Consider the following 27,993-nt stretch of genomic DNA (forward strand, 5'->3'; position numbering starts at 1 on the left):
CCACAGCCCCTGGCGCTTTGTTTAGCGCCAAAAGACCCATAGACTCCTCTGGCCAGACTCCTGACTTGGACGCCGTCCTCGAAACGGCAGCCGCGCAGCACTGACCGAGCCCCTCCATCGAGTTTTTGCACCCCATCGACGTGATCTTCCCACCTTAGCCTGCCTCGTTTCTTTTCACTTTGCGCGGCCACCACCCATCCGGTCCTTTTCTAACAACCTGATCGCGATCACTTTCCCCCCCAAGCAGCAAAGCCCATCGTGGTTTTATGCAGGGCCCGCCCAAGTCACCCTTCGTGCCGCCGATTGACCCGGCGTCAATCTTCTCTTACAAACGCTGATGTCACTCTGCCCCATACCGCACGCCTCGCTTTCGGCACCGGTCGCCCACTACCGCACTGCCTAATTGGGAAGCTCACGATACCTACCTCCCTGCCTTGCAACTGTTTTACCAAATTTTTCAACGGCGAGATCGGCGTACAGCCACATGTGCCAGCCAGGTGGAGCAGGCTTACCTTGCTCGATACGATGCCCAATATTGTGATTGCACTCTAATCGATGCCCGTCCTTTTCTTCGCGCTCTCAGCAGTTCAGCAAGGGCGCCACGCAGCCACGTGGACCAGAGCTTCGGTGCTCCTGATCGTCCCGCCCAGCATCTGAGAGATCGAGATGAAGTGCGATCTTAACCAGTATTGACCAATGCCAGCCTCATCTTCAGCCCTTGATGCTCCTGAAATGTTCCATGGTCCAGCACACCTGGTCTATGCCACTGCTGCTTTTGCTTCGTCAATCTGGCACCTGACGCCCTTCTGCCAGTGCTCACTCAAAGTCAAATTGCTTTTCCGACTCATCGTCCCCTCGAGCAATCTTCCTCGTACACTACTGCCCAGAATGTCTCTACTGTCATTGGTCCCTTACGCCACGGCCGCTGACAGTCCCTGCAGAATGTGTTGATGGCGCTTTCACAAGCGCCAAAGCTCCAACGCCTTGCGGCTGCAGCCATCCAGAATCAATGCCTCTTGCACGTCAAATTGCCCTTGCATCCTGGTGTTTCCTTTTACTTGCAATTCAAACACAAAAACTGCGCCAACTTGCACACCGACACTAACAATTACTGCGAACGATCTCGATCCCGATGCACTATCACTGTGAACTATTGTCGCGAAAGAAGTGCAATTCCCCCTTAAATCCGCCTAATCGCCGCCTTTGAGAAAGCCGAAGTCTCTATTCTTGGCTGATACATACCCCACTCGGTATCCGTTAGCATGCCGTCTGCCATGTGTCGAATAAGAAGCGATGGACCCTTCTCCGATGCGGCGTTCTCATGGTTGACGCTAGGTCGGCTTGCACGCGCTCGACATTTCGTAACCAAGAACTCATACACGGCGCTCCATCAATACTGATTATCCTGCCTACGGCTATTCATCTCTCGCTAGCAGCAGATCGGTACGGGCGCACCTCCAGTCGCATCAATTACAATTACAGCTGCAAGATATCAGCGCGGCATACACTTCCGCCTCCCCCCTTGCAAGGCCTGCTGCCGTAATTGGGAACACCCCGGCTGCATGGATCAATGGGCACATGTTCCTACCCAGTCACGCCATGCCCAGCTTCCTTCAGCTACTGCTTTCGTCTTTGCTGTCCCTGATCTCAAGAATGGACCCTTTGAATGTTCTTCGTCCACCTCGATTCGTGCAGTCGTCGCAACACTGTGCCCGCTCCAATCACAAGGTTTATACATAACATGTACGACATGGAGATCATGAATGCCATGCTCGGCAGGACACGTCAGGCGATCTTCAAAATGAGCATACGTCACGGAAAACCGTTAAGCGACGCGGTTCGAGACCACTTGTTCCGCAGCGCCAACGTTTCCGAAGATATTCGGCCTCGTGTAAGAGCTGTGTTTTCGTAGGTAGATAGCCGAACCTAGTAAACTGTATTCGCTCATATTTCCACGTTCGAACTACGGCAGGCGCAAACTCCAAACTTTAGCTTACAGTAGCTTCCACGCCCTCTATTGATATTTGCCGTCTTGTGCTCAAAACAAAAAACCGTTGATTACAGGGTCCTCAAACACAAGACGCCGACCCCTCCAGATGCGAGGAGCTGGCTCCGTAATGAGGGTCTGCTGCTGAATACCCCGCATCGAGACTTCTCATTGGTCAGAACGCCCGGAGTCGCTGTCCGTGAGGCGTCGACCGTTGCCGAGTAGCCGTGGCACACCTGGTGACAGAGTGCGCTAGGTTGTCCCGCCTCCCCGCCTAAGCTACAACGGAGAGATCATCCACGTGGGAACTGGATATTGTACCACTTGCTTTTGTTCTCAACCCCTTCATAGCACTGAGCGATATCAGGATCGTACCCAATACTCCGGCGGTCCACCGTGTAATGATATGTACCAGGTTCTCGACTCGACTCAACTCAACCCAAGGTTCACATTTGCGTGGGGCGGCTCTCCGCAGCCGCATCTATGCTTCATGAAGATCTCCAATCCTTTCTGCGCGGGCCATGTCGCCTCTCAACAACACTGAGTTGTGGTTCTGCCAGATCAATTACGCCATCTTTGGACCCTTTTGACATTGTCATGATGCATGTCGGAAGAGGTCTTTAGCTTGTTTACATGGGGGCTGGTTGTTTAATGCCGCGCCCAGATCATTGACCAGATGCAGACCCGGGCTGCAGTATGACCTGTCCCGTTTACAGGATATACGACTTATCCTGGGGTATACCCTTTGCGTGGCTTACGTCGGCTGGAGCATCGTATCATTGTGGTTATCGAACTCTGCCAAGGCTTCGATTCACGAACAATGACAAAGCATTTCCACCGGTAGCGATCAAGGCGTCCGCTGTCAAACCACCATATGATGCGACCACGATTCGTGGAGCCGCGGACACGCAGCATCGACGTGAAACGTGCATTACTCATTCATCAATCGCTACCTGCAAACTTTTGCCCAGAGTAACTAAGGCGAATGTTGACAGTTGCTTCAGATTGCAGAGTCACACAGCTGCATCTTCGCAATCTGTGTGTGACCTCATTACACCGAGCAACATCACCGAAGAAGACCCACTCGCAGTCACGGCCATGATGACCGGCATAAGCGAGAGAATTACATCAAGTACATCGGGTATTTTCTCCGTATCGCATCACCAGTCATATCACATTGCGCCGCATCGCATTGCGCCCTGACCCAACTGACCCCTTGTTTTCTTCACCTGTAGCCATCTCGGTGTTTTGACTCGTGGTACTCCACCACCACAACATGCGATATACTAATGCGAAAGCGAAATACTTACGCGTTCGTTCGCTTAATTGCTGAACTGGGTTCTTTGTTACCCCGAGGGTCCACTTCCAACGTTTGATGTTTTATCGCTGCAACAAGAGGGCAAGTTTACATCCCATGATCTCCCACTTTTGAGCGCTTCCAGACATGCATCCTGACTCGACATCTATTTGACCGATTGCTGGCCGTTGATGTACCCGGGAACCTGTACCCGGGAACCCACATGATTTTCAACGGTTTCGTCGACTTGTCTGCCATATCTATTCTGGCAATATCTCTCCGGCTCAAGAGTGGTCACGGAGAAAGATTCCGTATCGTTGTGCATACCGCGGAGCAGGAAAACGCACTGTATTCCTCACTTCCTCATCACTCTGCCCACCACTAAGATGAAGACGGTGATTTGTTCGTGTATGCATAGCGTAATTTGTCTAACGTCTTAAAGCAGTCTGAATTGAATAGTTGTATGCGGCTATCGTTCCCGAAGGAAGTGTAAGAGTGACATATAGCGGAACATGTAAGCCTGCGTCAGCTTCTCTTAGTACTGCCTTGGGTTTCGTACACTTTTTCATCAGTATTACGAGATCACGAACTGATTCCATCAAGGGTCTGTTCGGTTATGCAATACTATACACTCTCTGTACACCAAATGTAGAACGCACGGTTGGAAGACAGGATAAGCGGATATGCATGCACCTCGTTTCGGAAGTAACCCTTCGATTTTCTGATTACTGTAAGACTACTAGACTATTCCAGGTCTCCCTTGCTACACTACCCTGGACATGGACGTGACGATGCATCACGGCTTGCACACAAGCCCTGTCTCGTTGATGTGTCCAATACGCGCTCTTGGAGTTGGCCTAACGGGTGAGCTGAACGATAGGTTTGCAGCGGGGGGAATCTGGGCCGTCTATAGGATCTTGGACCCTCTTAGCTGGGGCGCCTATAGGGTACTAGTTCTTCTCAACCAGCATCACCGTTGTAGAACTCGGATTCGAAAGCCGACGCGGCCTTTATTGGATGTTTGAAGTAAGACGAAGCCAATTGAACTTGTTGGGTGTCGGAGACGGCCGATGAAACAGTGGATATTGTTGGTTGTAATACGAGATTCTTGGGGGTCATGAGCAAGTCCCGGTTTCCTTTATCCTGTTCTCTACTTTCCCTTTCGAAGAGGAATTGACTGCACCCAGATACGGCAATGTAATGTTAGATGAATCAATGAAGGATGTTACACATCAGAGTAGGAGTCAGTACAATTACATAAAGAAGCCAGGGAAACGTGAAGATGAGGCTATAGCAATGCTCATCTATATGCCGAACCACTAAACGACATAATTCTTCCTACCGTCACGTTCCTTGCTGGATAAATATAAGCTACAGGCCAAGTTTCGTTCTCTGTTATCCGTCTCGTAATATGACAATAGTAGCAACTCCTCAATTTCTCTCTCGCTGCACGCGAATGATAGTAGAAGAATAATCAATATAGCCGGATTGTTATGAACTATTCACCACGGCCCAGATGCATTACCCCACGCATCCAATACGTAGTTACCATATCTGGTATGACTGCTGCTCTTTTCTTCTTTCGCGCTGTTGTGCGATCACTACCATTTCAACTTGATGCATATAATATAACCTGAGACGGCCTATGGACCAGATTGAGTAGATCAGTAGTGTGTTCTTGGTGATTCGAGCTGAACAGGACGCGCATCTATTCTACGAGACAGAAAGCGAACTGCAAAGAAGAGGGGCGTGACATGATGCTGTCTGGATGAAAGTACTCAAACATGGACTGGCGCTGGAGACAGACTGCAAGTTTGAGTCAAGAAAGTATACGCAGAGCAACCACCATGTCTACAAGCGATACAGTCTGAGAATTGGCTATGTCAGCAGCCATAAGGAGAATCTGCCACTTGCGGAATGTAGATCGGACAAAGGGTAGATGCGGATCAGATTTTTCAACTTCGAGCATTTGCAAAGACTTAGCAACAACAATGAATGAAACTAACCGCCTTGGTCTATCGGAATTGTCCATTACAAGGGTATGGGATATCTACAGTAAAACTCAAGCTATGGACAAGCGAATAACGCCACTGTACGAACCGTGTCAAGAATGGCATACAAGACTCACTCCTGGCACCTGGTTTTCTCTGCAACTAAAGAAGGAACCAGCTACTCGCTATCGTCATCGCCGATAAGTTTCGCGTAGTCCTCCATAGAAGCGAAAGTGGGCAGGTTCTTGAGCTTCCTCTTCTTCTTCTTGCTGCCCTCCTTGTCCTCATCGCCATCGCCATCGCCTTCTAGGTTAAGTTCGACTGGAACATCGGCATCGCTGTCCATGAATGCATCTTCATCGTCGAGGTCGAAGTTTTCAAAGTCATCGTCGTCGTCTGCCTGGTGATGGCCACCAACAGCCTCGTCCTCTTCATCGGCATCGGCATCCTCCCCATCGTCACTGCCTAGGTTGAGTTCGACACCGCCGTCCATGCCTCCAGCCTCATCGTCGCTCATCATGTCGTCCATATCGAAATCGCTGAGATCATCATCATCACCTCCGTCACCTTCAACGTCTGGACGACTCTTGACAAGCGCCTGCCAGATCTCATCCTCATCACCACTGTCCTCTTCACTGTCGTCCTTCCTGCGGTCTTTCTTCTTCGTCTTCTTGTCAGCTTGCTTGGCTTTGCCGGCCTTCTCGAAGTATGTGTGGAAGAAGACTTCATCGACACGGACATCGTCGACCTTGCGTCGCCAGAACTGCTCGGAGTTGAGTGGGTCGTGCGTGCGGTCGCCATCGCGGTCGGTGATGAGGTAAGATGCGGCCTTGGAAGTTCCAGACATAGGCTGCATGATCGAGGAGCCATGGACACCTTGAGCCTTGGTCTTTGCGTTGCGGAAAGAGAACTTATCAAGGAAGTTCATAAGAGTGTAGATGGTCGGGTCAGGCTTCTCCTTGATGGGTTCCTGATTGACAATCTTGGAGGCCAGGACGTGGACAGAGGGGTGGTAGTGTGCTTGAAGCGGTAGTAGCTCCCACAGACAAGACAGGTCAGCATGCGCATGTTCCGGGTCTCGTTTCCTGGAGTCATAGGTAGCTTGTTCAGGCTTCTCTTCTTCCTTCTTAGTCGTTGGCTCCTTGTCCTCGTCGACATCCTCGTAGTGCTCGTCGCCGCTGTCGTCAGCATGGTCTTCTGGAGTCGACAACATGGACTTGATGGTAGGGAAGGTAACTATCAGTTCGTTGACGAGGTACAAGACACCGCAGATGAAAGGTGGCTCGTGCATATGGATGATCTGCAGTAAACGCTTGACGAAAGCCTTGACACGCTTGATGCTAGTATCGGCCTTGAGCGAGCGGTACAACAAGTTCAGGAACATGATATGCTTCGAAGTTGTCATAAGTCGTGGGTCCAGTAGAGATTCGTAAAGAGTTCGATAGAAGCGATCCGCGGAGTAATGCTTCGTCGCGGAGATTTGCTGAATGAGCGTCATGGCCTGGATGCTGGTGTTGAAGTTGGAAGAATGTGTCACTTCGAAGATCATGTTCAGCTGTTCTTCGAACTTGGCGTCGTCGGTTTTGGCAAATGGGAAGGCACGGTTAACACCCGTCAAGACGGCGGATATCAGTTTCTCTCGCGACTCGTCCTCAACCTTAAAGGCCATGGTAGCCGCTTTTTCAGCCTTCTGCTTCGCCATCTTTCCAGGCTGACCGCCACCTCCTTGAACGTGTCCGTACTTGTTTATCCTCTTCTCCTCCTTCTCATGCTCTCTCTGCTTCTTCAGCAGACCGAGGAAAACGCTAAAGTATATCTCCAAAAGCTTATTGGCGACTTCAGGCTCCTTCAAGCTGAGAACAGTTTGGTTGAGAGTGATGATGGCGTAGTACTTGGCTATGCCGTTCTGATTCGGTCGGAAAATAAGGTCGGACTCGATGGAGCTAATGATGACGTTCTTCATGAGCGGGTGTGTGTTCTGGAGCTGAAGCAGCAGGTAGGATGCCCTCGATGCGACTTTCTTTTCCTTGTCTCCAAGCTTGTTGATGAGCAGTCGCAAAAGGTTTTCTTCCTGTTCCGGCTTCTCCTTCAGCAACTCCCAGACGTAGGTTACAGCACGGTTGCGCGAGTACTCGACTTCGTCATTGGACCATGTCTCGAGGATCTTCAGCAGCTCAAAGTATTGTTTCTTTAGCCAATCCTCGTATGCCCACACAATCAGATGGGTTTTCTGGAGAGCGCCTGGCAGCTTATCGCCCGCCTTCCACTGCACGTTCTTTCCTTGCAGCGCAGCGGTCAAGCCTGGCTGTCGTGCAAAAGCCTTCAACTTTCGGTCCGGAGGCAGCAGAACGCCCTGACCCAGCAGATCCTTCAGCGCAGCCAAAGCCTGCATGGCAGCATTTCTGCTCTTCTTTTGCGAAAGACCCATGAGCTGCCCAAAAGCCTTTTGCGTGTGCAGCGGCGACTCTTGAACCAACAAGGTCAGTGCAGACACCTTATCCTCCATGGTACCAGAGTCCATGACGGTGGCCATAAATTTGTGTGACGAGTCCTTGGCCAAGTGCGATGATGCATACTCCTTGGCCTCTGTGTCGAGGAGTTGGATGGCATATTCGTGGATGGCGTCGATGATGTAACGGGGCGGGATCGTGGGATTGTCGACAGTCGGAAGCTGTGGCAGTTCTATCGTATGCCATTCTGGCTGCGGCTTGAGAAGCTACTGCAGATTAGCATCGTTATGCATCAAATATTTGCCCTGATGGTGCGCACCAGCTGCGACCGCGATTTTTTGCTCTCGCCATCCTTGCGCTGGTTGGTGCCGTTCTTCGCGCTCATCCGACTCTTATCCGGAGAAGGCTTCGTAAAGCCATCTTTGGTCTCAGCATGGGTTCGCTTCTTCCCCATTTGATTTGGTTGGTGTCGCGAAAGGTGGAGCTACAAGGTCCGTCAGAGAAGAAACTCTGACCCGTCACGACCTTGGAAAGATTCCACGCCTGCCAGAGCACTGAGTCGAGATTTTGAGAGCCTTGGCATCGGCGTTTTGTGTGGCTAACGGCTTGTGGGCTAGCGTGGTGGAGCCCTCATCGTGGTGCATATTGTGACCTAGGGGCCGACTTTGAAAGCACCTCCGTGCGGCCATACTGTGACTCAACTGGTCGCTTTAGTTCAGGGTCTTCTGAAGAACGCGTCCTTTCGGTCCTAACTTCGTCATACCAAGACTACCAATTGGCATACATTGTCACTACCAACACACACACACCCCGCCAACTACCCCGCCAGCTCGCATATGCTGGAGTAGGACAAGGGCGCAAGGACCACGACTGCCAGTCTACATCATGGCTACCCAAGCTGGCGATGAGGATAAGAAAATATCCATCACACCCCTTCTCAAACGACTCTGGCATGAGTCACCCACAACCAAACCAACAGCCGACGAGATAGCAGCAGCCCTCGCCTTGATCTTCACAAACAGCCTATCCGAAGTCCAAACAGGAGCCTTGTTGACATGTCTCCATTTCACAGACCAAGACAGACAAGCTGAAGTATTAGCCAAATGCTCCAAGGCGATGCGGGATTATGCCACTGGCATTGATGTCAAAGGTCTCCAAGAACTCATCAACCAACGAGGAAGGAAAGAGGGCGGCTACCATGGAGGCTTGTGCGACATAGTTGGCACAGGAGGTGATTCCCATAACACTTTCAACATCAGTACCACATCGTCCATCCTCGCCAGCGCTCTTCTTATGATCGCAAAGCACGGAAACAAAGCATCAACATCACGTTCTGGCTCAGCAGACCTTCTGTCCTGCGCACCTCCGAAGCCACCGGTCATCACCGCCATCGCACCCAATACCATCCACGAAATTTACTCAAAGACAAACTATGCTTTCCTGTTTGCCCCTATTTTCCATCCGGGAGCTAGACACGCTGCTTCCATCCGAAGGCAACTGGGCTGGCGCACTATCTTCAACCTTCTCGGACCTTTGGCGAACCCGCTACATGATTTGATTGAAGCGCGCGTTCTAGGTGTAGCAAGGAAAGAGATTGGACCGGATTTCGCCGAGTCGCTGAAGCAGTCTGGTTGCAAGAAGGGCATGATCATCTGCGGTGACGAGGAATTAGACGAACTCTCGTGCGCTGGACCAACGCATTGCTGGCGAATAGTCGAGGATGCTTCTACAGGCGAGGCTAACATCAACTACTTCACTGTTACACCAGCGGACTTTGGGCTTCCCGAGCACCCTCTTAGTGAAGTCAGCCCTGGGCAGTCACCCGAACAGAATGCGCAAATCCTTATGAAGATTCTGATGGGCGAGGTTCCGCCAGATGATCCAATCTTGCATTTCGTTTACATTAACACTGCGGCATTGTTCGTCGTCAGTGGTATCTGTGACGCGGACACGAGCAATATGGGAGAGGGTGACGATGGAAATGTCATCAAAGAGGTTGGCCCAGGAGGTGGACGCTGGAAAGAAGGTGTCAGGAGAGCCAAATGGGCGATCTCGAGTGGAGCCGCATACAGCGAGTGGCAAAAGTTTGTCGAAGTCACAAACAGCGTTGCATAAGTTACGTCTACGAAACACTCTGATTAGACTACTCGAATCCACAGACGCTATCATGAAAGGATCCCACCGTTTGTCAAAGATGATCAACTGACGCTTCGAACTTCGAACCCACGAAAACCTGTCTCTCGTCCTATCCCTTACTCCCACACCGCTATCTTCGTATTTCAGCTATTCGTGCTTCCGTCTCCGCCCATCAGACCCAAACCCAAATTCTGCTTTTTTCTTCAGTCCATCCAGAAGCTGCTGGACTTCCAGCACGATTGCATCCCACTTTGGCTCATCTAGAATCATCTCTTGTTATTCAGAACTCTGGCAGTGGTCAACTCTTCTTCATTCCATGCAAAATGTAGCATCTGAAGCTTCTTCGCGGGCACTGCAATAGCTCTAAACGCGTCTACTAGGGCGATGGCTTCTTCGGTGGGGATCAGATATAACGACGTCGACTGTATGTGATACATCAGACGGCGCAGGTTGGCAAAGTTCACCGCGATGAACTTAAGAGACTGGCAGCCATTCTTCATCTCGCGTTCGGAGCTCCTGATAGTAATCGTTATATGTGCCAGTACAGAAGGGAGGCGATGAACGTGGTTTATGGTACGAACATGACTTACCCTGTATAACTCTAGGATGCGATTAGGTTCATCATGCATCAGAAAACTCACTTCGACTTCGTTACGTCCGAACACCAGGTCCATGAGCTCCGTTCTTATAGCTTTATTGATGCGTAGCAAGTTTCGCTCAATAAAAACGCGGCTGTTACAATCGATGATATCTCCGTTATCCAGCTCGGCAAGTATTTCCCGGAAGCCTCGGTATGAGAGCAAATTATTAATCTTCCGTCGCACCTGGAATTCTTCAAAAGGCGTGTGCACCCTCATGGGCCACTTGGCATCGGCGAAGAAGATGACGTGGGAGGTATCAGCACGGGTAGAGTCGCTGCGGCAGCCAATCCAAACATGGCCTCCAACGGGGACGTTGAGGTCTGAGTAGACTATAGGACGCAAATCGGCTGAGAGACTAGAGATAATATCAGACTGTAATTTTGGAAGTGTGCCCGTGAATGGCATCGAGTGCACTGCTGGAATTGATGTGGCCAATAACTGTTTCGGTAGCTCTGGAAGTGCGTTCATATGTAGGTCATGCGTCCCTTCGTCTTACTTGTTTGTGTCATCACTGATAGGGATGTGATTGAAATTGAGATAAAGCGCTAGTTTTGCAACAAAACATGGGTGAGAGTGTGCAAGGTGAGATCTGGAAAGCGTTGAGAAAGAAACTATGGAGAACTTGAAGGTTACCCATGGATAATGGCTTACGGCGAGTGCAGGCAAGAAAGTTACATATGGTCTATGTGCCCTCACGTTATTCGCCATGGCAGTGCTATACTTCACTGCTGATTCTCGAGATACGATTCACTGTGCCTTTCAACAGTGCGTTGTGAATCAGATAATGAGATTTGTATCCTGGCGTGTTAAGGTAGAACGGGTCCGTCGCACTCGTAGAATCTGTTGACGATGGTGCAAGACGGTATTGGCGAGGTATGTCGAATCGTCAGAGATGTTGTTGAGAGGTTCTCACGCTTAGCCGTCAGATAGATAATCTTCGCGGATTTGTCGACATTTCAGAGGAACATGTAAGCTTTCTGAAAGACATGTCACAGATTGTGGCTTAATAGGTCGAAACCATCGCTGCCTGCCCGCCTCTTGTGTCGCATTTCATCTTGGATGTTAGACGTGTGGTAAGCTAGACCCACACACAAAGCCCCTTCTAACGTGATCGCGCCGGCGCCACTGTGCCCACATATGATCAATCGCTGATCCTGCGGGGAGTTGAAAATAGGTGGTGCGCTGAGGACTGCGCCCTGTAGGGCGTTGCATCTTCACGAGAATGTTGTGAGAGTGTTGGCGGCCTGGCAAGGTTGAGAAAAGGTGTCTCGCAGTCTTGCCTGTCACTTCCTTGGCGCGCTGCATGCAGCAAGCGCACCATCTGTTGAACCTCGGAATCGCGACCCCTATGCGCATGTCAATTGAACCTGCGCCAGAAAGATCAACGTTACTCAACGGATATCCCGACATCTCGATCGCAGCATCCCGCTCGCATCACATCACCATTTCGCTTCCCACCAGACTTAGCCCAGACTGACTCCGGGCCCGTTTTCCGTTCCAGGCCCCCTGCTCAGCCCACACTTTACGAAGACGCACGGCCACCGGGATGACAGCACGACGAATCTTCTCGACACGAGGTCACGCCGACAAGACAACTAATTTTAGTAGGCTAACTTCATTGGACGCGTAATTAGTCTTGCCATCAACAACGCGAAGATTCTGCATCTGCGGCATGCTAAGCTATAGCGCGTGTCTGGGGATTAGCGTTTTGCGGCTCGGTATCGATTATGTGTCAGCATAGCCCAAGGCTGGCGCACATGTGGTTGGGAAAATGGTTGGGAAAGCAACAGGTGGGTGGTGGGTAGCCGTTTGACGTTTGACCGGTGCATGAAGTGCATGGGCGCAAAAAAAACGAGAGAAAGTGGAGGATGTGCTAGGGTAAACAGGCGATTGGATGGGGAAATGACGACAAGATGTGCACTGTTCCTATAGGAACATGGTTTGTTTGGTGGCACCATACGGGTTGCAGGATGCGAATTGGTTTCGAAACCCGGGGCAGGAAGCATGGCTGGGGAGAGGCACAGCAGGAAGCGCCTGAGGCTCACCTGGGTCGGCGCAACGACACACAAGCTTCCATCTCGACTCTTACAACGACGACAGTCATCCAGGCTACCCATGTGAAGGTCGATGATTATGGATCGCCGTCTGGACGCCTGGAAGGAGAAGTCTATTCAATAGAAAAAATCTCCGCCTCGATCACGAACACGAAACATCCTCGCCATGGAGAATGCTATTATTGGTTGTGGAGGCCGCTAGACGCTTGTCTGGAAGACAGTCCGCCTGTTCAGGGATAGTATGGGGCTCGCGTTAGGGCTGGTTGCCGGGTCAAAGTGGCGTTCCAGGGCCAGGGTTAGCTCCGATGCTTGCTCTTGGGTGCGGGTGAAATAGAGCAGAGGCAATAAAAGGAGGACGCGTCTCTCACGAAGCTTGAAGTTTGCTTCTCATCTCGCATCACTCAATCACTACTCGCATCGTCTCAATCACTACTTGACATCCTTTCCGTCAAAGACTATCGCTACAGAGTTCAATCGTTCAAAACAACCACAACACAATCGTCAACATGCGCGCCTCCATCTTTGTCTCCGCTGTTGCTTTCGCCGTTGCATCGGCCCAGGTACGTTCTCAGTCATCAATTCGCATACTATCCCGAATGGACCGCTAACATTCATCCAGGACTCATCCTCCGCTCCCTCATCCTCCATCGACCCGGCCCCCCAGACCACCTACCTCACCCAGACCAACTCTCTCGGTGTCGTAACTGGCATGCCCGCGGCTGACACTTCCATCGCTACTCAGCCTGACGCTGTCACCAGCCAGCCCGCTGCTGTCACCACTCAGCCAGTACCTGCTGACATCCCTGCCGTTGGCCCTGGTGTCCACACCCTCACTCTTGCTGGAACCGGCACTGGCTCCATGGTCAACTCCACCCGCACTGTCACCGTCAGCGCCAACAACAGCACTACCGTCGCTCTCGTTGCCTCGCCTACCAACTCTGACGCCGACGCTACTGGCTCCGGCGCATCTCGCAGCGGTGCTGATGCCACTGGCTCTGACGCCTCTGGTACTGCTACTGGCTCCGGTGCTGGTGCTGACGCTACTGGTGCTGCCGTCAACGTCAAGGCTGCCGCTGGTAGCCTCGTCGGTTTCGGTGCCTTCATGGCTGCGTTCTTGTAAACTCATTGATCGCATTGTTTGTTCATTTTAGCTTCGACGTTTTATTTTTATGAGGATAGCGGTCCTTGAGATACCTTGGGTCTTGCATTAGCATTGCGTAACAGATCTGCATTGCAATACTGCGGCGTCGGCACTGGCATGTGTCTTTGACGGGAATAATGTCTGTTAAGTTTAGTCATGGCATTGATGAAAACATCGGCCATGTTAGTAGTACCTTTTTGTACATGATGTTGGGAAAATATATCAAACATTTGGATACAAAACGATTGTTCAGTCGTTCTTGCTTGTGATGCATCTATTGGAATGGAAATCGGCATCTAACCCTTGCGATGCTCAAACATATCAGCATCGGACGGATCAACCGACCGTCGGGTATGTTCCGTTCCGATACAGTTGAGCCCTCGTGACTTGGTTCTTTGCTGTGAACGAAAGAAGCTGCCGTCAATAAGTTTCTTCGCACATCCAGAAGTATAAATGTTCCACATCAACTTTAGACATGACCGACATCCATGCCGAGGTCGGCAAACCTCACTGCTTAGCATTTGCCAAACACCCCACCAAACATTACCTTACCCAATCTGATTGAAACATGACAGCCACCACTTTCCCCAGACACATCCCTTCCATCCCCTACAGCGATCCCCCAAGTCGCCTCCAGACCCTCGACATCTGGCTTCCCCGCCCCCTCGAGGAGACGCCCAAAAATGCCAATAACACGATATGGCTAGTCTACATCCACGGCGGCGCATGGCGTGACCCTCTCATAGAATCGCAAAGCTTTGAGCCTACTATCAAACATCTTGTCGCTTCGCACTCGGCAACGCTGGACAACATCGCAGGTATCGCAAGCCTGAATTATAGACTTTCTCCTTACCCCGACCACGCGACACAGCCAAGTACACCTGGCGATCCCGGGCGATCTGCTAGACACCCGCAACATGTTCGCGACGTCGCGCACGGAATACGACATCTACAGCGCGAATACGGGATGAAGAGATGGATAGGAATAGGACATTCCTGCGGCGCTACACTGCTCTGCCAACTCATCTCTCATGTCGGTCTTACGGCTGAACTTATTCCTTGCCCGCAACCAGAAGCCTTGATTTTGATATCAGGCATCTACAACCTACCGCTACTCATTCGGAATCATCTTCCGCCTACAACTCCAGAGTACATTTCGGAAATATACAAGAACTTCATCATCGGGGCTTTTGGTGAGGATCAAGCGGAGTGGCAGGCAGTGTCACCTGTTTCGGGCAAGTATAATGCACAACAGTGGCCGGAAGGCAAGCTGTTGGTGCTATGCCATAGCTACGAAGACGAGCTGGTGGAGAGAGCCCAAAGAGATGTCATGTGTGTTGCGCTGGATAGGGAAGGGTTCAATATTGTTATGGAAGTTGGGGATGATGAAGACGAAGTCAAGGCTGAAGGAAGAAGAGTGGTCAATGTGCGGGATCTCAAGGGCGGCCATGATTGGATCTGGGAAGACGGAAAGCAAATCGCGATTCTGGCTGCTGAAGCTGTGGAGCGGTTGATTTAGAATTCGAATTGGAAGTGAAGTGTCGTTGTCTTCGCTATCATCTATACACATACGAGAAGTGGAGTTCCAAAGTGGAAGAGAGAAGACTCCGCGAATGATGCTTGTTTTTGGGTCATGCCCATATCCAATAACCGTAACCCCAATGCAATCGCTTGCTGGTTCGCTGCTAGTTATACAGCGTGGTATAATGTACAGTCGTATCCCGTTCCTGCCCCGTCATCGCTCATCCAAGGGTACTGGCTACCGCTTGTTCAACCTCTCGTCCATGACCCTGTTGATCTCGTTGTGCATCTGGTTCGATCCACTCTCAGCATCGTTCAACTTGCTCTGGAGCTCTTGGATTTGCTTGTTGTTGCCGCCCTCGACCATCTTGGACGCTTGCGCCTTTGCTTGGGAAGCATTGACGTTGCCGTATACTGCCATGGCGCTAGCGATCATGCCACTCATATCGCCAACATTGCCCGGAACAACAATGCTTGTGCCCTCCTTAGCCAGGTTGCCGAATGCATCCACGTACTTCTCAGCGACGGAAAGCGAGATGGCGTTCTGTGCTGCGCCCCCGCCTTGAGAGATGGAGCGAGCAACTGCGTCAATGCCATTGGCAGTAGCAGTAGCCTTCAACAAGATAGCCTCAGCCTCTCCGTTTGCCATGTTGATCTGCTCAGCCCTCAAGGCCTCAGAGGCCAGGATGACTGACTGTTTCTTTCCCTCGGCGATATTGATAGCAGACTGTCTCTGACCTTCTGATTCGAGGATCTCGGCTCGCTTTGAACGTTCGGCAGTTACTTGGCGGTGCATGGCTTCGACGACGGGCTCGGGTGCGTGGATGTCACGGATCTCGTATCGGAGACAAGTGACGCCCCAGTCCTGTGCTGCCTCGTTGATGGCGGCCGTGATGTTGGCGTTCAGGTTGGCGCGTTCTTTGAGGACGTGGTCGAGGGAGAGCTGACCAATCTCGGAGCGCATCGTGGTTTGCGCCAGTTGGGAGATGGCGTACTCGGCGTCTTCTACACCGTAACTGCGAGTTGTCAGACCCGCTATCGGCTCTTGTAGTGTGGTATGCTTACCTGGCCTTGTATGCGTCAAAGACCCTGGTGTAAAGCACACCATCCAGCTCCAACGTGACATTGTCCGCTGTGATGGCACTCTGGCTGGGAATCTCGATGGCATTCTCCTTCAGACTCCGGACGTAGGCGATCCTGTCAATGAAGGGTATCAGGACGGCAAGACCCGGCTCCAGTATGCGGTTGAACTTTCCCATGCGCTCTACAATCCATGCTGTTTGCTGTGGCACGAAGCGGATCACCGTGTTTGTCGGCAGACGCTTGCTTGACGAGAAATAAGAGGGGAGCCCGGACTTGGAGTTGGAGCTGGAGCTGCCGAAAGAAGCGAAGACGTTGGTCGGATCTGTGGCCGAGTGCGAGTTGAGCTGCGAGAAGCTGCGGACCGACGACGCCGTCAGAACAGTAGCAAGTGGACATTTTCTTGGCATTGCGAGCCGCCTTGAGCTTCGCAGTAGCCCGGAAGCCGTAGTGGCTGCCAGCCGTGTGCGCGGCGCCATGATTGTGAGATTGGATGCAAGCGATGATGATGATGATGATGTCGTCGGGACACGCGAAGCTCTAAGGCTGTCGGCGAATGTCTGCGGTCAACCACCGACCGCCGCATTATGTAATCTACCTCTACATTTCCTGTCCAGCTTCCTACGCAAACACACAACAGATCCATATCTAATCTGTTGATGCATATCTACAATAAACCTATACCGAACGTTTCCATCCACCCTCAGCTTCGAACATCTCACCCACCTTTTTGCTTACAGCGAGCAATCGTCTGTCATGGTAGCGAGGCGCAACGAGCGATATGCCGATTGGCATTCCATTCTCGCCCTTGAACCCTGGAACGTTTACTACTGGTGTATGCAGTGCCTTTACGCGTATTAGTCAAGTTTCATCCCGCTAGTTTACGGCATAACCTACTGTCCAGATCAAACAAAAAGCCGCACTTCCTGTCTTCTCAATCCCCAACGGCGCCTCGTCTGGCACACTCGGTGTAAGTACGGCATCGTATCTGCCAAGTATATCGTCCACGATCGGCCTTGCTGCCGCGATCTCGTCAAAGGCTTCAAGTTGCGCTTTGCGCGAAATCTTTCCGCTGTTCTCAACATGGCCTACGAGCTGTTCCGAGATCTTGTCCTTAGCGACCGTATACTCTGGAAGAAACGCAGTTCGGCCGTCAGAGTTGAGTACTGTCGCGTGCCGATTTGGCAACTCGTTCAGATACTCTGGGAACTCAATCTCCTCGACCTCAGCTCCGTGTGCACGAAGGAGCGAGACAGCTTTGTCAAGTGCGGCCGAGGTGCCAGGACCAACGTTTGGCCAGACCATCGTTTTGAGAAAGGCGAACTTCGCACCTTTCACTGTGTAATCTGTTGGAGGCGGAGCATCATCGTGAATGGCAAAGGCGTCGGCGAGGAGTTCCAGATCAGCCACGCTGCGGGCGTAGAGACCAAGTGTATCCAGAATTAGCGAGTAGATCTTTTGGCCTTCGCGGGTTATAGAGTTCCATGTGGGCTTGAGGGCGTAGATGCCGTTGTATGAGCCAGGGCGAATGGTGCTACCACCAGTCTGCGTACCTAGACCAATAGGTGCTTGAAAATCGCCTACTGCGGCTCCAGATCCGGACGAAGAGCCACCAGGAGTACGCTTCGGGTCGTGCGGATTCCGTGTTTTTGGGCCGGTGGTCGTTGCAGCAAACTCGGTCGTGGTTGTTTTGCCCAAGATGAGTGCGCCGTTCTTGCGTAGTATCGCTATGGAGCCGGCATCTACTTGTGGCGCGTCGTTGGCATATATGGGTGAGTTGAATTGTGTAGGCATATCTAGAAGATCAGTCAAGTCGGATTGAACGGAAATCCCGGTGGCTCACCCTTGGTGTAGATGACATCCTTTACGGCGATGGCAACGCCATGCAGCGGTCCCCGTTCAGCTCTTGGAATGGCGTCAAGCGCTCTCGCCTGCTTGATAACATACTCGGGGTCAAGGTACGCCCATGCTTGAACGGCCTCATCGCGCGATTCAATGCGCGCAAGAAGTGATTTTGCGTATTCTTCGACTGAAGTTTCGCCTGCTTTGATCTTCGCCGAGATCTCGCTGGCTGTGAGTCTGTAGAAATCGGAGCTCATGGTCTCGTAGAGTTCGACGATTCAACTATATCTATATAGCTGCTGCTACTATGTACGTAGGTGACAATTGAGCTTTGCTGCGGTATTATGATGAGAGGATTGAAGACGTGGTCTCTTTGAGTTGTAAAGTTGTAGTGTCATTAGACGCCGAAGGCAACGACGCGTTAAAGATGCCATCGGCTCAAGTGACCCGCATCGTAACAGGCAGCTATCACATGTCCCGTGTAGGCCCGCTGATTGCGATAGCCTAGTACTTGTCTTACAAGGGCAAGGTACTCACAGTTAGAGCCGATAACGGCATCCCACCTTTTCGGAACGTCGGTTCCGATCGGAACTTGAGTGATCAAAATGCGGAGCACGGGAAGAAGTGGCTTCTGGACTTGATAGCCGGTCAAAGAATCTTACACACGTTCTGGTATAGGCTGCAAAGAAGTAGCACGATCGCTTCAAAGAAAATACGGTTTCAAATTATCATGGTTCAGTTATGTAGATGCGTGGACACGATTTCGGCTCTATTGCACTATCTCTCGCTTCTCTGGACTTAGAAGGTAACCTTCGGTGACTTCTCGCCAATCTCAACGTCGTCTCCTCCGTCAGTCATAGGAGGTGTTGCAGCCGCATAAATCTCTCCACCATCTCTGTCTCCGTCGTAGAAGCCCTCGCGGCCCTCGTTCGCTAGCCATTCCCGTTCAAACGGCGTGCTCTCTCGTCCGACTGGGAATACTCGAGGTTTGACTAAGAGAGTAAGAACCCAGTAAATCGTCGCTGCCGTGAAGAAGGTCAACAGCCAGCCCATACGGTACATATTTTGTGCAGCTGCCGATATGATCTGCGGCTCGTACTGGCCGATGAGACCTGGAATGCCCATAGTAGTACCAAGTAGCCATGCCACCACACCGTTCCAATTTACACCGGACCAGAACCAGTAGAGGCCTGTCTTTTTACCATCGTAGCAAGATGGTACATGTATGTTTCCCTTTCGTGCGATGAAATAATCGACGATGATGACGCCGCAAAGAGGTGCCATGAAGATGTTATAGGAACCCAGGAAACTTGTTGACTGTTAGTATGATCAATGCGACCTCGGGGGACTTGACTAGGAGCTTACCTCAAGAAGGCTGAAGCATTCTTCATCAACTGCCACGGCTGCACGACTACACCGAGGATCGCGCAAAGCACCTGGCCACGACGAATGGTAAGCCATTTTGGGAAGAGACCGGTCATGTCACTTCCAAATGGAATGGAGTTCGCCCCAAAGTTCGTCGCGAAGACTCCGAGATAGAACGCCAGAGCGGCGAAGAAAATACCCGCACGCGCACCAGCGCCGAAATGGTGGTCGAGAATGGCCTCGAAGAGGTCCCAAATATTCCAGTAAGCAACGCCATATGCTGCCTGCATAGAAGTCGTAGAGGCCATGCCCAAGAAGAACACGACAATGGAGGCCACGAAGACACTGATACCCTGGGTTATACCAGCATCTCGAGGCTTTTTGCAGTATCGAGCAAGATCGGGTTGGTTGACTAACATAGGCGAGAGGGAACCGAAGATGGTATTAATGCCGGCCATGATGCTCCATCCTAGAGGCGTCACCGAGGCAGCAAGCTCGCCTTCGTTGGAAGCAAGGTCCATTGCGCCCAGTCCACCTCCATTGGCCATGCACCATCCGAACACTGCAAAAGCTGCAATTGGCATAATGAACCCTTTCACCGTGAAGATGTAGTGGATGTGCCTGGGATGGACCCACATGAACGGAAACTCCATTAGCCAAGCCATGAAAAAAGCCAAAAGTTGCTTTGAGGTGACGCTCGCAGTAGGAGAAAGAGTGTTCATAAAGTTCTCCCATGAGCTACCGAAGATGCAACGGAGCATCACCGAGAGGATGTTCCCAGCGTAGAAGGATTGAATGCCGTACCAGATGATGCACACCATGGCTCTGATGAAGACGAAGAAGTAAGAGCCGTACATTCCCATGACCTAAAGATTGGTGTACCAAGTCAGCATATGTCTCACATGCAGTTCGTACAACAGCGTTACGTACTGATCTTGCGATGACGGGAAATCCGATGTGATACTTCACGCCTGGTCGGGCCATGAGAATAACTACGACCGCAGCAAGGAAAGAGCCAATGCAGGCCGATACGAAGGATTGTTGCCATGTCAGGCCGACGGTTACGAGAGCGGAGCCAGTGTTCCAGCCAACAAGGGAGAATTGGTTGGAGAACCAGTATAACGGCAGATTAAACCTTGATCTGTCATAAGACACTTCAAAGTATTCATGATCGATGGTACTCACCAAGTCCATGTTCTCTGTTCAACTGGCGTTGGCTCAAGATCTTTGTTGGACCATCTTTCGTCGCCAATTGGGGCGTGACCGTCATTGCCTTGTGGGGCTTTGATGAAGTCGATAAATGCTTCCTTGGAACGGAAGGGTGCTGCGAACCGGTCCTTGGTCGGGAACTGGACTCTTCCCATAGTGCTGTAGTGGTCTGGTGTGATTGACTACTCGATGCTCACAGCCTTCCAAACCACCTTCATGTTGGCGGACCATGGTTTCTCATATGTCGATCGGACCCTACGCCAACTCCAGATCGTTCACGTATCACAGGCATATCGGACCTTGATTGACCAAAGGTATGGCTTCTAGGGAAGCCTCTTTCGGCGAGTTTTTAGCCGACCATGTTGCTATGCGCGCATCAGTTCTCCCCAAGCCTTACAGGAGCACCTACGACGCGATCAACAGCAGGGGTAGAGATAGGAGGACGCTGTACAACTCCGACATGTTTCTTGTTGCGGCGTAGTCCTTCTGTAATCTTTGGAGACCCCAACCCTATGGATGAATGCAGCCGAGATAAGACCACGTGATGTGTCATCTTAGCCTGTTCGGGACAATTCGCGATAAGACACACGTCGGCTCATACATCCCACTCCTTCAATGGACTATCGCACGTGGAGAAATATGGATCCAACCGGTATGGATTCGAGCCGAAAGCTGCAGGGCTGTCACTTTCTTGCCATACTCTCGACAACGAGGTCATGTTGCAGTCCTACCCAGAGAGCCCCGTAAGCCCCTCTACCAGCCAGGGGGTGATAGGTTCGGCAGCGGATCCAGTACTGGTATCGAATTCCGCTGCTCAAGCTCAACCAAACGCCACGAGTCCTCCACCTCCTGCAACTAGGAAGTCTCGCGTCGCCTTGGCTTGCAAAAGGTGCAAGCGAAGAAAGCAGCGTGTACGTCACGTCGCACATTGCCTGCTGCGAGAGCATGGGCTAAAGACGATGTAGTGTGATGGTGCACGTCCAGTCTGCAGATCGTGTCAGCGAGCTGGCGTAGCTTGTGCGTATGAGAGGACCATTCGTCCTCAGTACCCTGGCGGCAAGTCTGTGTAGGTTCATCCTGTGGTCTTCAACGTACCTGCGATCTGCTTCTGACTCCTCAGCTATATCAATGCTTTAGAAGAACGAATCGCCTTTCTTGAGGCCCGCCTCCCCGATCATGCTGAGGATCACTACGACAATGGCCCAGAAAGTCTACAGAACACGTCTTCTATGAATGTTGAAGAGCCCGCTCTGGTTCTCCAGCCTCAGCCCAGTGCATCGCGCCGCGAATCCCGAGAAGACTGTTTTTCCGAAGATCTCGAGGGTGAGGATCGGACCTCACTCGTTGACGGCGTTGCCTATCTGTCTTTGTGCGCATCTGGAACCACAGATACAACCTCAGAACCTTACTATGTCGGCTCTAGTTCCGGTGCCACCATTGCTCGCATTATCCAGTCCTCCATCTTCCGAAGTTCTGGCAAGAGAGCAGTTACTCAACCCGCGTCTCAAACATGCCAGGCTACGGGAACCTCGAGACCACCTGCCCCTCCTGAATCTACTCATTCCGAAGAGACCGGCGCCGATTTTCCGGATCGACAGCAGGCGCGTATGTTGTTTGATGTCTTCTTCGAACGCATACATACGCGCTGGCCGTTGCTAGATCGCGTGGTTTATACAAGACTTTTCGAAAAGCAATTTGTTCGAGGCGCCCTGACTATCATTGAACGCAGCATGTTTCATTTGATATATGCCATAACTGCTCGCTTCCTGTCTCTAACGCGAAAGCCTTGTGGTATAGACTCAGAGGTAAGACCTACTAGTGCAGACTATGCTATGAAACTCACAGATCGCAGCATCATCTTGTTGCAGCTACCGAGCCAATGGACTATATTTTAGACCAGCACAACCTTGCGACGGTACAATTCCTTATCTTGCTCGGAGTACATGGCCAGAGATCACCTTATGGTGCAGGCGCCTGGTCTCAGATCCGATTTGCAACATCCGTGTGTATCGAGATGGGTTTGCACAGGAAGAAGACGGTGATGGACTCCCCTGCGCACGCAAGGGATGCAGAAATTCGGCGGCGTAATTTCTGGGCGTGCTACTGCCTTGATAGGGTGACTAGTATTGTGCTTGGCAGGGCTTTTGCTATCGCTGATCGAGACATTAACGTCGAGGTAGGCTGCCAAACCAAGTTATGGTGTATTCACTGACGTGTTCAAAAGCTTCCCAGTACAAGTCCTGAGTTTTATACTTTGACACATTCAGAAGTTCCAGACTCGGATAAAGCCCAGTGGTCAAATATCGAGCCTTTCATACACATCATCAAACTCGACCAGATCCAGTCACGCATTCATAAAGCAGTATTTCGCGTTGATAGAGATGTCTTCAACGGGACACCAGAACGGCGGGCTAAACTTGACCGAAAGATGGCTGCCATTCGCAGCGATCTGGACGAATGGCTGCGAACCTATCCGCAGACACCGAAGAAGGAAAACAAGATCACCTGGATGTACGATCCGGAAAGCGCATATCTTGATGCACGAGACTTTTATGGTGTTCAGTACCACAAAGCAATGCTGTTCCTTTTCACCGTCTTTCTTCCTACACTCGACACATCAGACATGCGCTTCATCACATGTGCGCGCTCAGCGGCTTGTGTTTGTAACGCATACAAGCGATTGAGTCAGAACCGAACACTGACCTACACCATGATCTCCCTCCATTCGTGCTTCGTAGCTGGCTTGACACTGGTGTACTGCATCTGGCGGGATCGATCTCTCTTTTCCTACGATGTTCTAGAGGCAACACGGGCCTGCTCACAGATCTTGACTATCTTCGGCGAGAAATGGCCCGGTGCCGTCAAATATCGCGACATCTTCGATGCGTTATCCGGAAGCTTGTTCAAGACGATTGTCAATTCGACGCCTACTACGACGATGCACGGTAACGGTTCGAGACCGCTGCAGCTTGATGTGGATGCAGAGCCTGGTATAACGCCGCGGAGTCGACGAGAGAGTCGCGAACAAGCGTCACACCTTCCAACGTATAGCAACAAACCTACCATGTCGCACATGGTCACGGACGCTGTGAAAGAGGCTTTTATGGAGGTTGATGAAGAGGCACCTGGCGGATGGCAAGGGTGGCGTATGTTCAACGAGATGGTAAGCGATGATACGACCTCTGCAGCGAGTGCAGCGATGCGATTCGATGGTGTGAGTCAAAATCAGACTGAGGTGAGCTGGGATGCTTACGATGGTTCTGGATTTTATGGCGTGGATCCAATCCAAGACGCAGCAATGCAGATGGACAGCCGCAATATTGTGGATGGTAGTCAATGGAACTTCGGAGAGTATAGATAGGCAACTTCATGACCGTCGTCCTCATTTATACCATTCACAATGGCCTTTTACGTACCGAAGATGATCCAGGTTCAACATTCAACAATTCCTTATTGGTTATCTACGCGAGCTGGCCCTTCTTGTAAGGAAACTGTTCTCTGAAAGACTCTGCTATTTGAGTCCGAGTCGCAACCCAAACCCCTTCCTTTTCCGAGATGTACTTCACAAAGTCTTGAAGCGCCTTGAACCTTCCTGGCCTGCCAATGATGCGGCAATGTAACCCGATAGTCATCATCTTTGGCTCACCCGCTTCGCCCTCCTCATACAGCACATCGAAAGCATTCTTCAAGTGCTCGTAGAAAGCTCCCGAGCTGCGGAAGCCAGTTCCTTGGCAGTGAAATTTGAAGTCGTTACAGTCGTAGCTGTAGGGAACCATCAAACAACCTTTGGGGTTTGCGCTACCACGCTCGTGAGGCAGGTCAGTCCAGTAAGGAAGATCATCGGCGTATGTGTCGCTAGCCCATAGAAGTTCTTCGCCCATCTCCTCATATACGAGCGGAATCAGAGCTCTGCTCTGTGGTGATGGACGACCATAGTACCATCCCTTTGGTGCGTAGCCAGCAAGCTTTTTCAATGACGTGATACCATCTCTGATGTGCTGTTTCTCAGCCTCCACAGAGAGGTTGGCATGGTCTATCCAGCGGTAAGCATGAGAAGCGATATCATGGCCTTCTTCCACGCTTCGGATGACAGCCTCTGGTTGTTCTTCTACGGCTGAGCCGACAGCGTAGAGGGTAAACTTCATCTTGTAATCGTTGAACAGCTTGAAGATACGCCACCATCCACGACGGGAACCATATTCGAATTCTGATTCGCCGCTGTAGTCTCGTTCGTTTATTCTGTGTTGCGCTGGATATTCACGAAGGTTGATCTCGGAAACTCCATCGCCTTTCATCACAGAGCGTTCGCCGCCCTTTGGTATGTCAACAATATTTCTAGAGCAAAGGGTGACTAGACGGCAACTTACCTCCTCATAGTTAATGACGAAAGATACGGCAACCTTGGCATTGTTGGGCCATTTTAACCCCTGAAGTCCCTTCTCGCCGTAACCTTTGAATTCGCGTGGGAAGGCATAGTCAGGTGGTGCGGCATAAACTTCAGGCATGATGAGAGTACTTGGAGACTGGAAAGTAAGACCTGGTAATAGGGGATGTACTAGATTTGACGTAGACGATACTCAGGCTTTGCGACACAAACATATATGTACCATCAGCGGAGCATCTCGCGATAGCCTTTCCTCATCATCTACCAAGCTATCGGCCATTCTCATCCGTGACGCCTTCACGTAATCGGCGACATACCAGGCCTTGCCGTGCCTCACGATGAGATCCCAATATTGCGGCCGAATGCGACCCACCGCAGTGTTATCAGAAGAATGGAGTAGTTATCGGCTTGGAAAGAACCGCATGTGGAACATTGCCGTGAGGGGGATCGCTGAGATGAGGGGACAGGCCAATCCGACGTCGCCGATAACGACCGACTTTTGTGGGGCTGCACAGTACCTACCTATGTCGGCATACCCAGGGTAAAGCCCAGGTTGATCTGGAGACAGCTTTCTGGTACTTTGATTGTGAACAATGAGTAATGAGGTACAGCGGAGAACAATCGCGTCCATGTTCCGATGTCGCTACCCCACACGCTCTGGATGCTCCAATGCAATCGCTATCGCTTCATTTATTTGACTGTGATGAGTTATGGACGGTGCCGAACAAGGACATGATCGAGGGATTTTATGATATGCTGAGGACTTGGTGTCACGATATGCTGATAATTGGGTGTCACGGAGAACCTTTGATTGTTTGCAAAAATACTTTGATGATTCGCTGTCTCGGCCATGTATCTCATGAGTTCGTCATGTCACTATTCGACTTGAGCAGACGTTCCTTGCTACACGGCGTCTCCTATCCTCGATTTCTCATCAGACATTCTTTGCTTTGTCTCAACTTCTTCGCCGTGGATGATTTCTTGTTGAGCCTCATCCGGCGGTATTGTCGGCTGTGCTCCTTCCTCGTCCAGCTTTTTGGGTGCTTTCAGACTAGTGTTACCAACCCAGAATGTCAAAGACAAGCTTAGACCTGAGCAGACGGTGAAAAATATGAAGATGTAGTGTAGACCAAGCATATATGTGTCAAACACGTCTTGCTTTTGGTCTGGGGAAAGACCAAACTGGTCAAGGTCGTACGTTGAGGATGTCAATTGGCTCATCAGATCGTCTGACACGAAAGACCTGTTCGATAAGTCTCGACTGAGCGTATTTGAGAGGATGACACCGGAGATGACCAAGCCAAAAGCACCACCAATAGTGCGGATAAAGTTACGCAAGCCGGTCGTCACTGCGCGATCCTCTGCGCGACTATTGGCGTACATGCCCACAAGTGTCGGCTGGAGCGTTAGACCAATACCAGCACCTTCTATGATGAGGACAACGATCAACACAGCAAGACTCGTATCTCGGTCGAACAATAGTGTGAGGCCATTGCCCAGAGTCCACAAACCAAAGCCGAGCAGGATGCAGTGCATATAGCTGCCGACCCGGTTCATGTACTGGCCTGATGCGATAGACGTGAAAGAGGTCGTGATAACCACCGGCAGGATCAAGGCACCGGAAACCAGGGACGAATACCTGAGAACCGACTGGAAGTAGATTGGAAGGTAGAAGAAGTTGCCGAAGTACGCAAGACCTATGAAGAATGTCTGCAGATATAGTGCCCAACAGTGCGGTGCGCGGTACAGTCGAAGTGGCATGATTGGAAGAGCCACAAGTTTCCACTCGTAGAGCACGAACAGTACGCCTAACACTGCACCAATAACAGTGCAAGCGATGAAAAATGGAGAGGCCCATGCGTAGGTTACACCGCCCCCTGATAGTGGAATGAGCAGGAGCAGGGTGGATGCAATGTTCAGCAGCATGCCGCCGTAATCAATCTTCTTGATCTTTTCGAGATGATCGCCAGATCGATGCTTTAACGGTAGGAAGAATAGGATAACCATGGAAGTTGGCACACTCATAATAGGTATTATCCAAAATACCCACCTCCAAGTCGCCCCTTCAACGATGGCGCCTCCAAGGAAGGGACCTGCGCCGTTTCCCAAAGCGATGATTGCACCCAGCCATCCTAGATAGAAGTATTAGTATCATGTGATTATGCGTAGACTGGGTTTCTCACCCTGATATTTGCCCCGGTTTTGCAACGTTGTGATATCGCTGACGATAATCATTACAAGACTGTTAATGCCACCGCCACCGATACCCGCAATGGCACGTAGGACAAACAGCTGGACTGCTGTTCGCGCGAAACCACATCCAAGGTCTCCCAGGGCCATCAACGTAAGACTAATCAGCAATAGATTCTTGCGGCCAAAGATGTCCGATAGACGGCCATTGATCAGTTGGAACGCCGTCGATGCGATGAGAAACGATGTACCGATCCAAGATGTTGCTGTTCCGGTATTCAAATCCGCAGCGATTGCAGGTGTTGCTGTTGAAACGCTAGTTTGGTCGATAAAGGAGACGAAGAGGCAGACTGATAGAGCTGGAATGGCGATTCGGAGTTGGGTAGATGTCATGGTGTTTCTTTGGCCGCCAATGGATGCTGCATCACTATCGTCGTCATCCTCGGCTTGTTGGATGGTAGGCGAAGCGGGTGGACTGTGAAAGTTTTTCGTATGTGTTCCCAGGTCGTCTGGCTCGTCGTCTCCGGATGGCTTCTTACTAAGAGTATGATCAACGCATATGTTGTTTTCTTTGTCGAGCTGCATCGAGTCCGTCTCATTAGCGGAGGCCTGTTGGTCTCTCATCGTGGTGTTCTTCCGGGATCGCAATGAGCCTCAAAACCATAGCGAATCTTTTGACGGGTATATTAGGCACAAGATCAACGG

The 27,993-nt window shown here is 51.1% G+C and overlaps 10 protein-coding genes across 10 annotated transcripts; 5 read left to right on the forward strand and 5 right to left on the reverse strand.

Moving 5' to 3' along the window:
* Window positions 1–5,453: 5,453 nt before the first annotated feature.
* On the reverse strand, window positions 5,454–8,179 carry GT037_005263 (ccaat enhancer-binding protein zeta; the record flags this gene model as incomplete). Its single annotated transcript, XM_038930310.1, has 2 exons — window positions 5,454–7,991; window positions 8,045–8,179. 2 exons carry the CDS (start codon window positions 8,177–8,179, stop codon window positions 5,454–5,456), a joined length of 2,673 nt encoding a protein of 890 aa, XP_038787260.1.
* Window positions 8,180–8,610: 431 nt separating this feature from the next.
* Window positions 8,611–9,840, forward strand: GT037_005264 (anthranilate phosphoribosyltransferase; the record flags this gene model as incomplete). The annotated part of the gene is made up of 1 exon (XM_038930311.1): window positions 8,611–9,840. The coding sequence occupies one exon, from the start codon at window positions 8,611–8,613 to the stop codon at window positions 9,838–9,840; it is 1,230 nt and encodes a 409-aa protein (XP_038787261.1).
* A 287-nt stretch (window positions 9,841–10,127) lies between these two features.
* Window positions 10,128–10,907, reverse strand: GT037_005265 (uncharacterized protein; the record flags this gene model as incomplete). The annotated part of the gene is made up of 3 exons (XM_038930312.1): window positions 10,128–10,377; window positions 10,452–10,462; window positions 10,503–10,907. 3 exons carry the CDS (start codon window positions 10,905–10,907, stop codon window positions 10,128–10,130), a joined length of 666 nt encoding a protein of 221 aa, XP_038787262.1.
* A 1,508-nt stretch (window positions 10,908–12,415) lies between these two features.
* On the forward strand, window positions 12,416–12,796 carry GT037_005266 (uncharacterized protein; the record flags this gene model as incomplete). The annotated part of the gene is made up of 1 exon (XM_038930313.1): window positions 12,416–12,796. The coding sequence occupies one exon, from the start codon at window positions 12,416–12,418 to the stop codon at window positions 12,794–12,796; it is 381 nt and encodes a 126-aa protein (XP_038787263.1).
* A 266-nt stretch (window positions 12,797–13,062) lies between these two features.
* GT037_005267 (uncharacterized protein) lies at window positions 13,063–13,676 on the forward strand (the record flags this gene model as incomplete). Its single annotated transcript, XM_038930314.1, has 2 exons — window positions 13,063–13,116; window positions 13,176–13,676. 2 exons carry the CDS (start codon window positions 13,063–13,065, stop codon window positions 13,674–13,676), a joined length of 555 nt encoding a protein of 184 aa, XP_038787264.1.
* A 589-nt stretch (window positions 13,677–14,265) lies between these two features.
* GT037_005268 (alpha beta-hydrolase) lies at window positions 14,266–15,216 on the forward strand (the record flags this gene model as incomplete). The annotated part of the gene is made up of 1 exon (XM_038930315.1): window positions 14,266–15,216. The coding sequence occupies one exon, from the start codon at window positions 14,266–14,268 to the stop codon at window positions 15,214–15,216; it is 951 nt and encodes a 316-aa protein (XP_038787265.1).
* A 54-nt stretch (window positions 15,217–15,270) lies between these two features.
* Window positions 15,271–20,869, reverse strand: GT037_005269 (amidase signature enzyme; the record flags this gene model as incomplete). Its single annotated transcript, XM_038930316.1, has 10 exons — window positions 15,271–15,424; window positions 15,473–16,234; window positions 16,284–16,858; window positions 17,037–17,144; window positions 17,196–18,094; window positions 18,142–18,377; window positions 18,961–19,449; window positions 19,506–20,371; window positions 20,436–20,640; window positions 20,691–20,869. Coding segments are annotated over 10 exons (4,473 nt in total), but the record flags the coding sequence as incomplete, so codon positions are not given.
* Window positions 20,870–21,430: 561 nt separating this feature from the next.
* Window positions 21,431–24,075, forward strand: GT037_005270 (fungal specific transcription factor domain-containing protein; the record flags this gene model as incomplete). Its single annotated transcript, XM_038930317.1, has 5 exons — window positions 21,431–21,625; window positions 21,680–21,780; window positions 21,835–22,519; window positions 22,567–22,890; window positions 22,939–24,075. The coding sequence occupies 5 exons, from the start codon at window positions 21,431–21,433 to the stop codon at window positions 24,073–24,075; spliced, it is 2,442 nt and encodes an 813-aa protein (XP_038787267.1).
* A 100-nt stretch (window positions 24,076–24,175) lies between these two features.
* Window positions 24,176–25,219, reverse strand: GT037_005271 (carbohydrate esterase family 4 protein; the record flags this gene model as incomplete). Its single annotated transcript, XM_038930318.1, has 2 exons — window positions 24,176–25,027; window positions 25,082–25,219. 2 exons carry the CDS (start codon window positions 25,217–25,219, stop codon window positions 24,176–24,178), a joined length of 990 nt encoding a protein of 329 aa, XP_038787268.1.
* Window positions 25,220–26,001: 782 nt separating this feature from the next.
* On the reverse strand, window positions 26,002–27,912 carry GT037_005272 (mfs general substrate transporter; the record flags this gene model as incomplete). The annotated part of the gene is made up of 2 exons (XM_038930319.1): window positions 26,002–27,230; window positions 27,282–27,912. The coding sequence occupies 2 exons, from the start codon at window positions 27,910–27,912 to the stop codon at window positions 26,002–26,004; spliced, it is 1,860 nt and encodes a 619-aa protein (XP_038787269.1).
* Window positions 27,913–27,993: the final 81 nt, after the last annotated feature.

The sequence above is a fragment of the Alternaria burnsii genome (assembly GCF_013036055.1).
Source record: "Alternaria burnsii strain CBS107.38 chromosome Unknown 740, whole genome shotgun sequence".
Classification (NCBI taxonomy): domain Eukaryota; kingdom Fungi; phylum Ascomycota; class Dothideomycetes; order Pleosporales; family Pleosporaceae; genus Alternaria; species Alternaria burnsii.